This window comes from Acanthopagrus latus, chromosome 19 (genome assembly GCF_904848185.1).
Source record: "Acanthopagrus latus isolate v.2019 chromosome 19, fAcaLat1.1, whole genome shotgun sequence".
Lineage (NCBI taxonomy): Eukaryota > Metazoa > Chordata > Actinopteri > Spariformes > Sparidae > Acanthopagrus > Acanthopagrus latus.
The window spans coordinates 12,263,312-12,276,505 of record NC_051057.1 but is presented as its reverse complement, the minus strand read 5'-3'; the positions used below and the strand labels follow the sequence as shown (position 1 = coordinate 12,276,505).

Here is a 13,194-nt window from a genome sequence, read left to right as displayed (position 1 = left end):
AGTTCAGGCTCACTGAGCGGCTGTGTTAAGGTGTTATTCCGCTTCCTGCTGCTGAACGTGTCGACGAAGGAGTCAAAGTACAAGGTCCTGAAAGCAGCTCCTGCTGCAGCTCATCACAAGTAGGGTTTGATAAGAATAAAGACAGAACGTCTAGTAAAGTATATGGCTTTGTATTGTGTATGAGTTAGTGTCGAGCTGCCTCAGTAAACAGTAGTCAAAAATGTTTTTTTCCCCCTACTTTTTACCAGACTTTTTTTTTTTTTTTTTTTTTTTGGTCGAAACTTTATCGATCCAAAAACTTTATAACTCCTAATTTCTTTTCTTCTTTTCTTTATTCATTTTAATAAACTATCGTGTATGGAAATATGTTAACGAAAATATTAGAAGAAAAACGAAAAGGCAAAGCAAAATACAGGAAGATTAGACTTGCCTTTTCAAAATAAAATTCCGTTATTAAAAAAATACAACATTTAATTGTGTGCATGTTGCATTTTATCTTTTTGTGTACTTTAGGTTTATTGAACAACAACGTAATATAACGTTAGGTAGGTTCAGTTTTTTAACGCATTTTTTTCATGATAAGTTGAAAAAGCTACACCTAAAATCTGACCAAGAAGTTTGTAATAACAGGAATATACGTGAGGTTTAGTTCATTTATGATTGTTACATGTATTTTATTGAGTTTAACCAGTGTTACTAAAACTACCCTCCATTCAAATTAAAATCGTTAATTAATTCCTAAAAAAAATGTAAAAAAAAAAAAAAAAATAAGAAAAAAAATTCAGACCTCCTCCAGTCTGATTTTGCTCGCGTGACGTCACACATCGACACTCCCTTTCCCCCTTTTCCTTTTAGAGGGAGAAAGATGGCGCCTACACACGTACTGAGATGCTGTCAACGGGGTCTAGCATGGATACCTGTTATTTTTATCGCCCTGGTCGTCTGCTGGTCGTACTACGCTTATGTGGTGGAGCTTTGTATATGTGAGTAGCCGTCCTGCCGCATCCTCGTCGCCTCTTTTAAAGCCTTTTTTTTTTTTTTTTTACCCGCTGCTTGTTTCCATTGAGCTGTCCACACTAACACACAGCTGCTGTTGCCGCTGCCGCTGCTGCTGCTGGCCAGCAGGAAGTAAATGGACTGCAGCTCAACAATGGTGTTGGCGAGCTCATCCAAATCTAGATACAGCTAATTATACGCTAGCTGCCATCTATTTAGGTGGTCGTGTGTGATGGTACATTTGTTTTGGACGAGGGAAAACTTTCGTCGCGGTGTTAGTACCGCTGCCCCTGTGTGTTGTGGTTTATTTTTCTGTCGCGGATGGAGAATAAAAAAAGGGGGCTAACTAAATGTTATTTGACTGGCTGGCCATATAAACACTTCCCCTATTAACTACACCGTCGGTGATTAGCCTGGCACTGGTAAAGCGTCGACTTGGCTTTGGATACTTTAAAGACGACCAAAAAATTTTAATATTACAGTTAAACTGAGGCACATGATGAATGTGTTAAGTCTGAACTGCCTGTGATGGGTGTGTGGCTTGGGCTCCGTTGAGTTTTCCACTCAAGATTTAGTGTCAAGTTTTGAATTTAAATATGCCCCTCTATATACACACACACACACACACACACACACACACACACACACACACACACACACACACACACAAACATTTGGTGTCTGGGGATCCCATCCAAGAATACTAGATTAGTGTTTCCCAACCCTTTTCTTCTTCTAGTCCCTTAAAGGGGCCCTGTGTCATACTGGAGAGGAAACTCCCAAGTTTCATATTAACAGTATTAAGCTTGCAAATATTTATTTTGTTTCCATTACTGAATAAACAAGCTGTTCTCGGAGGAAAATAAGGTCAGCAGAAACAGTGTTTGAGGCTAGAAAGGTGACGGGGTCCGTCAAATCTAAACAAAGTAAAACAGTATGAAATTGTGTTATCTTTTTTGAGGTCTGTTGGTTTATTTCAGTTTGTTCAGTCACAAAATGGCAGAGAGCTTGTTGATGTAGGTTGTTTAGGCATAAAGAAAATCAGTGAGTGGAGATCTTTGTCTTATGATAATGATTATCTGCCTGTGATCCCAGTGTTACAGATTATATGGTTCAGTTTGCTCAGGAGTTATGAGCAGTGATCTTCTCCTCGGGTTGTTTGATCTGAAGGAATTTTTACGTGCCCGAAGAGTGTTTCAGAAAGGAAAACAGAAAATTTACAACAAAACTGGTAGAGAAAATGCTCAAATTCCCATTCGTCTGAGCACTTTATGAGCTTTGTTCCTCCCACATGGGCTCAAAAGTCAAGACCAGGAACCAGGAAATGGCCGATGAGGAAACGGTCACCTCACAAGGATGAGGAGAAATTACTGAAGTGCTCAGATGAATGGGTAAAGTCACATGACACAACAGCCACTGAATGGATCATGTGGTTAGTGTTTTGTCAGCGAGGGGAAAGTTGTTAAATACCAGCATGATTTTGTGATAGACATTTGTATATCTTATTCTTATCCCTTACAGCAATTTGTGACTTGTGAATTTATCATAGGTAAAGCCTTTTTAATTCAAATGTTAAGATCACTGTCAGATCTGACTTTAATCAGTAACTGCATGTAACTGTTTGGGTGGTATTTTCTCTGTTATCTAACATTTTTGTCATCTTTTTGTTTTTCTCTTCTCTTCCAGTCACCATCCCAAGTATAGGAGAGAAGAGTAAGTGTCCTGAGGATTCAAAGGAATGTTTATCTAATACATTTTTGTGAATGGAAGTCAACAGAACTGAGCCAGTTTGCTAATTATCAGGATAATCTCTCTAAGGTCTGGTGAAATACGCTGTGCACACTTGGCTAAAAAAAAAAAAAAAAAAGCTGGCATAGAAAACATCCGTTCTCAAAGTGCTGAGGTTGGCACAGAAGCTCCTCGTTCAGCATTAGCTTTCCCCTCTCATTAATTTAGTATGTAGATGTCTATATTCTAATCGACAGCAGCAGTTCCTTGTATAAACTTTCTTACGGTGCTGCTCTTCATTGTAAGCTGTTGGTCCTGATGCTGTGCTTAATGTTTCCCTGCAGTCGTCTACCTGATCTTCTTCCATCTCTCTTTCATCATGTTTGTATGGTCTTACTGGAAGACCATCTTCACCAAGCCTGCAAACCCTTCCAAAGAGGTAGCCGATTCTTCGTTCTGCCTGCATGTCTTGTCATCCTCCATGTTAACAAGATGTCAACTTCATGATTGCTTAAACATCTCTTTCTTTTTTTTTAAACTCTAGTTTTGCCTGCCCAAGGCTGAGAAGGAACGTTATGAGAAGGAAGAGAGGCCAGAGTCCCAGCAAGAGATCCTATGGCGGGCTGCCACCAGTCTGCCTCTGTACACCCGCACAGGAGCTGGAGGTAAACTGTGTGTGTGTGTGTGTGTGTGTGTGTGTGTGTGTGTGTGTGTGTGTGTGTGTGTGTGTGTGTGTGAGAGAGAGAGTGTAAAAATGAATTTGTCTCTGTGTTGGAGTTGTCCAATAACAAGATGCCTGTTGTGTTGACACGATGCAGCAATCCGTTACTGTGACCGCTGTCAAGTTATCAAGCCAGACCGGTGTCACCACTGCTCCGCGTGCGACATGTAAGAGAACTTACAGACAAACTGTGATATTACTTTGTCTCCCACACTTTCAAATTATATCAATCTTTTCTATTGTTTTTTTTTTTTTAATCTGTCCACTGTTTTCCTATTATCTTGCTGTGTGTGGCAGGTGTGTGCTGAAGATGGACCACCATTGTCCCTGGTATGTAAGATCTAAGAGATGTACTTTACATAAGACACCTGAATGGTTTTAGCATATTTGGTTCATCAAATCCTTTAGTTGTCTAAGAATTTGGAATCTAGACCCAATTTTTTTTCCCCATCGTTCCCCCAGCAATTTTTGAAGCTGGTCCAGCATGAATGAGTTACTTGTTGGAACAGCAGAAATACAGTACAGCATGATTTTGTTGTGTTTTATTTAGTTTTTCAGTGTTTTTTTTTGTTTTTTTAAATGAAGTGTGTGTTTTATGACGATAAAATCACTGTCTCTGCAATGGGAGCATGGTTACTATGGTGAGTGGCTGTTTCTGGTTAAACAAAAATCATAGTCTTTAACAAAGTAGACCACCTCTGTTGGGATCTGTTCCATAACACTGACTGTGGCTGAGAATCACAGTATGAGCCTGTCGATGGCAAAAACTCCTTAAGTGAACATGCATGATTGCCTAGAGGGATTACATTGCAGTCCATTTCATAGCAGGGGGGATGTAGCGTTCCCTCTCGATACTTGAATAATTGGAAACATTATTGTCACTCAGATACAAAAGCACGTTCTAAAATATCAGTTACACTTTAAGAAGGCAAAACATACAGTGTTTATCATTGTCTCAAGCGCTAATGAGCATAAGGAGAAAATCAGAAAGTCAACAGTTCCTCACACCATAAAAGTACAACACAGACAACCAAGACTAAACCGATTTCTGACTTTTCATTTTTTTCTTACCGCCTTTTAAGACCTTTAGTTATGATAGTAACGATAATGTTTCGTCTTCAAGCATGACATTGCTAAAACTGCATTGCAAACAACTTCTACATGGGTTTTGTTCTCATGCCCTGTAACCATGAGAGGAAGGCTCAATCCCAATGTCTCCTGATGGCCTCACAAGGTCGCAGGCTTGGCTGACATCACCTGGTAAGTGCTTGACTGCAAGAGGCTGTTAGGGCCCTAAATGGTATAAATGGGAATGTGAAAGCACTTTGTGATATATTCATTACCTTGTGGGTTTTTTGACTTTTATAATAAAAGAAGGCATGAATGAAAAGTGAAAACAGGAGAACACATACACACAGTTGTAAACATTCATTCAGGGCTTTTAGGGGAAAAAGTTCCGTAATGTTTCAGAGATGTATTAATTTTTTTCATTCATTTCATTATTCAGTCATTAAATAAACTGAGTGATTTAGTAGAGTAGAGAATAGGTCGAAAAGATGTGATCTTGGGTAGTGACCTTCTCCATACCCTGCCCTGGTGTACACATGTTTAACATCACAACACTGTGAACTGGAAAACTGGGTCATTCTCTCAGGTATAGTTAGCAAGAATGCAGCCTTACGGGGCATTAAGGGCTCAACACGTCCGTAAGCGAGCCCTCAAATCTTTGACAGCGGGACAGCCCTAAACCCACACAGACTTAACAGTAACACGCCTCAAAGACTCCGAGTTTCGTGAGTGTGGACATTGGGATTGGGCCAACCACACCCTATTTAAGTTCACAATGATAAGTTCTCTAATCAGAGGACGTGATGTCAAACCTGACCTTTATGTGTTTGTTCGTTTGCAGGGTGAACAACTGTGTGGGATTCTCCAACTACAAGTTTTTCATCCTTTTCCTGGCTTACTCGCTGGTGTACTGTTTGTTCATTGCAGCCACCGTACTGCAGTATTTCATAAAGTTCTGGACAGTGAGTATGTAAACGACGCAAGAGACTCATGCCGCTTGTAGAGTTTGCATCTGGATCTCGATGAGCATCCTCTGATTTGGTTGTGCATGGTGCTGACCTCTCCTGTGCTGAGCTGTGCCGCTCCTCTGTTTTCTCTGTCCTCTCTCACCCTTCACCCGACGACCTCCCCTCTCTGTGTCCCCCCCCTCTGTTATCCCCGGTTCTCGCACACTGGGTCATTGTTCTCTGATCTCTCCCTTTTCTTTCTCCCCTCTCCACTATCGGAACCATCAGTCACACCACTCATGCGCTTGCAAAACACCTCCTCCTCTTTTTTTTTTTTTTCCCCTGTTTCTTAGCTGTTCAATTTCCTCTCATCGCTCCCTCTTTCATCCCTTTGTTCGTTTGATTCTGGGCACACTTTGTACATTCACCCACTCTCTTTCTCTCATTTTCCCTCTCCCCCCCTTCACCCAACTTGGCCTTTACTTGTGTTTGCCTGCTGATCTCTAAGTGCTTCCTCCCCTCCCACCTGTTCTCTCCTGGTGTTGCTAACCAGTCTCGTTTCTGTTTGTACTAAAGCTTTGCCGGAGGAAATCGGCAGAGAACTGCCCAAAGGTAACCCAGCTGTCCTCCAAAGCCTTTAGTGTTGCGCCGCCTCACCATCGTTGCCTTGGTTTTCTCGTGACATGCAGTGACGTGGTTCACATAACACTCTTCATATTTCTCCATCACTCTGCCTTTTTTTCTGTCTCTCTTATTTCTCTGTCTTTCCATAAATATCCTCCAAGTGAATGTGTCAATGATTTGCTCCCGCGTTCTCCTCCTCTTCTGTCATTTCCCCCCAGAACGAGCTGCCAGACACTCACGCCAAATTCCACGTCTTGTTCCTTTTCTTTGTGGCGGCCATGTTCTGCATCAGCATCCTGTCCCTCTTCAGCTACCACCTGTGGCTCGTAGGGAAGAACAGGTCCACTATAGGTAACAATCACACTCATTCAACAGGTGTTTTATGCTTTTTAACCTGTGTTCAAAAATGAGTCTCTGTATATTTTTAACTGGGATGAGAAATGATAAGATTGTATTCATGTCTAGACCAGCATCAAAAGATTTATTTAAAGAAGAATACATTGTACTTTAACTTAAGTATTGTATTTTTTTTAACAGTAGTTTTACTGTAGAAGTTGTAATCACCTTTAGCTTTGGGAAACACTGAACGACATTTTTCACCATATTCTAGACCAAATAATTAATTGATTAATCAGAAAATTATTAAGTTTAATAGATAATGAAAATAAGAACAGGTTACAGCACTACTGGATTCTAGTCCCTAGTATTTAACCAGCCATAGATTTGAATTGAACACATTTTTAACATTTATTCAAAAGTATCTGAGATGTAGGTACTGTTTGAGGAAAAAAATATATCCAGATTTGAAAAGTACACTTATTTCTCATTGTGTGTAATGTTTACCTGTTTGTTATTGAACAATGTGTGTATTTGTCTTCCTCCCTCTCTGCAGAGGCGTTTAGAGCACCAGTCTTTAGGACGGGCTCTGATAAGAACGGCTTCTCTCTGGGTTTCCGGAAGAACATCGCTCAGGTCTTTGGAGACCAGAAGAAGTACTGGCTGCTGCCTGTATTCACCAGGTGAAGGAGACAAATGGAGAACTGAACATAGAATACAGGGACAGATTCTCTTGTGCTGTCACTCACATTGGACTCAAGCTAAATAATGACGTTTGTACATTGTTAAGTTGAATGTACAGCTCAGCCAAAGGAATACAAATCTTAAAAATCCAACCCTGCTGCAGTTTGTTGCCCTGCAGGCTGGCTGCACCTAATTCTGAGTTTCTTCTTTACAGTCAAGGAGACGGCCTGACATTCCCAACACGCTTGGTCAATGCTGATGTAGAGCAGGCCACAGTGACCCTGCAACCAGAGCCCAATAAAAGGTGATGAATCGCACGGCGATAAAGGATATGTTAGTTGACATGAGGCTCTGAAAAGGATTTATGTCTTGTGAAAGTGCTATGGATGTGCATGCACCATTCATTTAGCTTTTTTTATGTGTTTGGCATGTTTCCAGTGCTGCTGATGTCCCTGTGAGTCCCCTCAGTGAGTCCCAGAACCGCCTCCTGAGCAATGACCAGCATGCCAACAACACCGAAAACCATCTGGCTAACAACACCCTCAAGTCAGGTGAGCTGTACCACGGATGATGATGTTTCACTGACAGAATTTACATTAACAGCCCGCTATCTGGTGGATTGTCACCTCATCACCCTTTCTTCTTGCTTCACAGCTGAAAGTGACACCATCACAATTTCCGTGGAGAGCGAGTCCTAACCAGGTGAATGAGTGTGAACTACTCGAGTCAGTCTGTATGTTTTTCATGTTTCTGCAGGTCCTTTTGACAAAGTTACAATTTTGACAGGCCTTCACAATGATTGGATTATGAAATAATGTATGAAGTATTGCTTGTAAATTTTATAACGCTACAAAATGAAACCAACAAGGACCCACTAACCACAAAGCAGTTAACCACTAATGCAACTGCAATCAGAGCACACCGAGCTAGTGTGTCGCCATGTGGTGAATGGGCTAATGTGTCATTTCCTCTTATCTAAAAATAGCGGCTTCTAGAAGTAATGACTTAGAAGAGAATGTTTTCTGTTAACTTTGCTTTCATTTAATATGGATACATACTAAATCAATGAGATCCACCCCAAGAACAGCATATTTGGTGCTCGGTTTAGACCTGATGAAAATAACAAGCCTGAAGCCTGCTGCAACGTGTGCATGAAAATGCTTAAATTAGGAACTTTGGGTGTGAAAGCATTTGAGTCACATCGGAAATTGGAAAAATGTGATACTGATGTTAAAAAGCCACCAGCAAATGTCTGCCATCCTGTTTGTGTGTTACATACACAAACATCACATTTGCATACACGCAGTGCTGTGTACTCATTTTCAGTTTTATATTCATGTATAATTTCAACTCTCAATGTTTTTCATTATTAGTTAAGTTGCTGATTATTTTCACCAATAATTGTGTATAAAATGTCGAAACATTTTGAAAATGCTCATCACAGTTTCTCAGAGCCCAAAGGGCCGTTTTCAAGTCGCTTTTTTTGTCACGCAAACAGTCGAGACCCCAAAGAGTAAGTATTCAGTAAAACCCACAACTCTTCAGCAAATATTTGACGGCTTGAAAAAGGATTATCCAGTAGTTGGCAGCTAGCGACTCATTGGTTAATCGTTGCAGCTTCAAAATGGTCTTCAAAAGACCCCCGAGACCCCCGAAACACCAAGCAGACATCAAAGACTCAGCAGCAGTGAAGGCTGACTTTTATTTTGCCTCATGTCACCTGTATCTCTAAAACAAGCTGCACTTGAACACACCATAGAGACAACAGCTGACAGCAAACTAGCTTATTTCTGTGCTTGTGTGAGAGAAAATACATGTACCACCACCACCAGGTGGCAGTAGCCTGTAATACCTGTAAACTACACAAACTGATGTTAGGATAAAGCAGCATTTTGTGACACCACTCTCACTAATAAAGCCACTTTGAACAGGAAGAAGGGCCAACTAGTGCCAACACCTGAAACCTGCAGAAACCCTGTGTTTGCGTACACCATCCCCAGTGTAGATTTGGTGTGCAGATGTCCATTTTTTAAATCTAGAAATGTTGCATTTCATAATTGAATAAATATTGAGTGAACAGTTACATAGCTAATCATCTTTTGTATTGTCTGTTTTCCCCAGGAGAAACTCCACGGTCATCTAATACGAAGCCTTAAGCAACGCAACAGTCTCCCAGCGCAACCTCATCCCCATCGACCTGTTCAGAGTAAATATGGAAATGCATTTCTTTCACCCATCGCAGCACCGTAATGCGTCTATGGCATTGGCATCTTTATCGCATGCAGTGCAGTTGTCACACTCAACCCCCACAGGACATGTGACACAAACTGGGTCCCTCTCACACACACATACTCATGCTAACAGTCACATATCCAACTCTATACATATTTCCTTGTTATTGTTTTTTTGCATTTTGAAGATCAACATCCCGGAGGGAATGTGAGCTACATTTTTATGGTTTAATGGTAAATCCTTTTTTTTTTTGTGCCAAATGCGTCCTGGTCGCACCAGAACTCAGTTTTATTGGCACAAAGCTGCCGTGAAGAGTGGGAGGAGAGCTGGAGCAGTGTGTTTGTGTTTTGATCATTTCTCCCTTGTGTTATAAGAAAAGGCAGTACATTGCGGAGATGGATCAGTTTACCTGTGTGACCTTTTTTTTTTTTTTTTTGAACTCAAAACGGTTGGAGCGCATCTGTGGTCCGCACCTTTTTCAGATGGATGTTTCCCACCAAAACTCGGAATATCTTACAGAGGACTCTCACTGCATGGTTCAGTGGACTGGGCCAGTGCATCACAGGGAAGACTGTAGCTGGGTTTTGGATTGGTGTTTTTGGATATCAGAGCACAAGATGGCACATTTGCACTTTGTAGATTATCAATGTCCATCAAACAGCGTGCTGCTTCTTTTTATCATGTCCAAAAGAGCATCCTGGGTTTAATGGATGTTGGATGATCATGTGATTTATGGTGTATTGTTTGTGTGTGTGTGTGTGTGTGTGTGTGTGAATGTGTTTAACAGTTGAAGTAGCAGTTTTTTTTTCTTTTTTCTTCTTTTTTTTTTAACGGACTAACAGAAACTAAAAGAATCCGCTTTATGTGTTTTCGTGGCCAACGTGTGTTAAAACATGCTGCTTCTAAATGGACGGTTTGACCTGGGAGATGTATTTCACACAGTGCAATGTGCGGCGTCCATCTCTACCTGCTCTCTCAGAGTCAGCCAATTGTGTCAAACGCCGATCAGTGATTCCCACAATGTCTGCATCCTGTTTTTTCTACAGCTTCAGCCTTTACCGAGACACCTACACTCATTGCCAAATAAGGGCTGACCTGTCAGGAGCTCTGACCTCTGAACCTGAAGTGTTTACAACATCCTAGCTTTATCTTCACTGGCCAATGTCATCATGACCAAACTCTCTTCACCAGTCGCTGTGGCGAAATATGTATTTTTCCCAAGGTTCTTCTGTCCCTCCTGCCTGTCGTGGGCCATGATGTCCCCTGCAATACCAGTGCTCACCAGCAGGTGGCGACAATGTTCCTGTTATCGGAACTTGATCGGTCTCAATTCACTTTCAGGTGCAGCTTTCTGCAAAATTAAACATTTTCACAATGTGTGACTAATATGCATTATCTTCCTATACTAACATCCATATTTAATTTGAGATGAAAGTGAATTGAACCCGTCTGATTTACTCAACAGCTTCTGCTCACCTTGTCTACTCAGTATGTATTTTGAGAGTCAGCTCAGTATCGTGACCTCCAACTGTTAAAAGGATCCTCAGCTTGTGTAAGACTCAACAGTGATTTGTCTTGTATAGGGCTGCAGCTAATGATTATAGTCATTATTGGTCAATCTGCCAATCATTTTCACGATTAATTGATTAATTGTTTAAGCTATAAAATGTAAAAAAAAAAAAAAAAAAAAAAAATTCCTGGAGCCTAAAATGACATCTTCAGATTGCTTATTTTGTCAAACCAACCGTCAAAAACCCAAAGACTCTTCATTTTCCATCATAACGATCAAAGAAAAGCGGCAAATCCTTACATTTAAGAAGATTGAACCGGGAAATGGTTGACACTTTTTGCTTAAAAAAAATGGCTCAAACAATTAATTGATCACGAAAATAGCTGGAAATTCTTTTGCGATCGTTGCAGCTCTCGTCTTGTATCAGTATTGAACATCGGGTATGGTGAAGGAAGAGAAATTATATTTAATAACTCATGTGCATCTCAACATGTGAATATATGTTAATGAACTGACCATTCTGTAAGCATAACCAAATAACAGTCGTTCAGGAATGAGTTACATCCTTTTTCTGAGGAATTTTGTTATTTATATGCAACTTTCCGATTCACATTGGAGGGAGAGCCAGCGATTTCAGGATGTCTGTCATTGCTCTACCAGACTCGGTGATGTCCAAGTTTACAGCTGTTTCTATCATGTGGAGTGAGTTTGTGGTGTTGTATGGTGAATTTCTTGGTAATCATTGTCTCACTTAGTACTGTATGTACCACAGATGGAACAATACGATGAGATGGTGGAGGAAATAAACAGCCCTCTCTGTAGAATTTATGGTTAATTTTTAAACTTCCAATCATGTTTGACCCAAATGTATTTATAATTACTCTTTACAAACAGGTGATTGAAGGACATTGTTTGGATTATGCTCACTGTGGCCAAGTATCAGAATCACACTGTGGCTTCATCTCAACCAAGCAAATGAAATTGCTGTCAGAGATCACGATCCAAGCCAAGGTTGTGGTCTGATCATGAATAGATCTTTTCTAAAACTTCCCACAGTTAAAGAAAAAGACAAAAAAAAAAAAAAGAAAAGAAAAACGATGTATCTGTAAGGAGCCTGGCTCGTTCAATTTGTTCAAATTGCCTATATTCTCTCTCTGGGCTGTTTGGCCTCGAAACTAAAGTGCGCGTGTGTATTTTGTAATGCTTACTTGAGTGTTCTTTTGTAATATTGTCGTCTTGGGAGAAATGCTTCTGTGCAGCCATGAGATTTTTACATGTGTGTGTACATACATAACGTCTGACTAATGCTCAAAAGCATGGCGCCTAACTTCTGTAAAAATGTGTTTACCGTGATAATGAGGATGATGGCGTTAAAACAGACAGTGGGGTTTTTTTTCCAACTATTGCTAGGTGCGTCATGTTTTGAATTAGCTTTACTCTGGTTTGTCTTATAAATGAAGCCATAAGAACTCCTGTGAAAACGGAGAAAAGGATCTCAAAAAAAAAAAAAAAAATTCAGTCTGATTTCAGTTATTATTTTTTTTAAGACTGACAAAAACATTTTACATCTGTATTCATATTGCAGATGTAGCCTATCATAACTTGCTTATTGCTACATTTTGGTTTCTTTTTGTTACTATGTCCTATTTTACAATGTGTGTAAATATATATTGATAATGTATGAAAAAGACTACATATATATTTTTCTTGTCTGATTAATTTTACTGTTCCTATTTTGTGAATGAAGTACATGCCTCCACACAATTAACGTGAAAATAACAATAAATGTTTTTTTTAAACCTCCAGTCTAATGTTGCCCTCATCAGTTGTTATGATAAAGGTACAAACTTAAAGGAGCACTTCACCCATTTAGCGCTAATGTAACCATATCGGGCTCACATTGTGCAAGTTGTGCAGTTTTATAGTTTCCCATACCTTTTTTTTAAATTATAAATCAGGCCTAGGTGCTATAGAAATACCTTAAAAGTATGAAAACAACCTGTATTCAGAAACTGCCTTTAAAACGAGCTCTCTGGACTTCCGTTGAGGTTGTGATATCACACCTCTACAGTCAGTGCCCTCAGCCACTGGTAGAATGAGGCGACAGTCACCGATGCGCAAAACCATCAGTGGCAAATATCTGCCTCACGTTCACTTCCATTCCACGTGCATGAAAGGGCAAATAAAAATTTTAAAAAAACACAAACTTGCCTTTCAGCTTCAGTGGGAGTTCAACTCGGCCGGCAGAGTCACAACTTTTGAGCAAATGTGTTTTTTGACATTGTGGCTTTGATCTTGAATGTTGAATCTTGAAATTCAAAAACACAGAGCTGACAGTTTTGCACAGT

The 13,194-nt window shown here is 40.2% G+C and overlaps 1 protein-coding gene across 3 annotated transcripts; it reads left to right on the top strand.

Annotated features, from left to right (window-relative positions):
* The first annotated feature begins 7 nt into the window (after positions 1–7).
* LOC119008645 (palmitoyltransferase ZDHHC20-like) lies at positions 8–12,651 on the top strand. Of its 3 annotated transcripts, XM_037079190.1 has the most exons (14): positions 856–983; positions 2,683–2,709; positions 3,069–3,163; positions 3,269–3,389; positions 3,543–3,612; positions 3,743–3,775; positions 5,355–5,475; positions 6,037–6,072; positions 6,303–6,435; positions 6,977–7,103; positions 7,319–7,408; positions 7,543–7,655; positions 7,759–7,806; positions 9,226–12,651. In XM_037079190.1, exons 1-13 carry the CDS (start codon positions 866–868, stop codon positions 7,800–7,802), a joined length of 1,128 nt encoding a protein of 375 aa, XP_036935085.1. In that variant the 5' UTR covers positions 856–865; the 3' UTR covers positions 7,803–7,806; positions 9,226–12,651. The 3 variants fall into 3 exon arrangements, with proteins under 3 accessions (XP_036935087.1, XP_036935085.1, XP_036935086.1); XM_037079191.1 differs by lacking the exon at positions 6,037–6,072; XM_037079192.1 differs by lacking the exons at positions 7,319–7,408; positions 7,543–7,655; positions 7,759–7,806; positions 9,226–12,651 and adding an exon at positions 8–119 and having other exon boundaries at positions 6,037–6,435.
* The last annotated feature ends 543 nt before the right edge of the window (positions 12,652–13,194 follow it).

Coding starts and splice junctions, on each gene's coding strand:
- LOC119008645 (XM_037079190.1), top strand. CDS start 866: ATGGCGCCTACACACGTACTGAGATGCTGTCAACGGGGTCTAGCATGG. Junction 5,476..6,036: donor ATTTCATAAAGTTCTGGACA/GTGAGTATGTAA, acceptor TTTGTACTAAAG/CTTTGCCGGAGGAAATCGGC. Junction 7,104..7,318: donor CTGCTGCCTGTATTCACCAG/GTGAAGGAGACA, acceptor TCTTCTTTACAG/TCAAGGAGACGGCCTGACAT.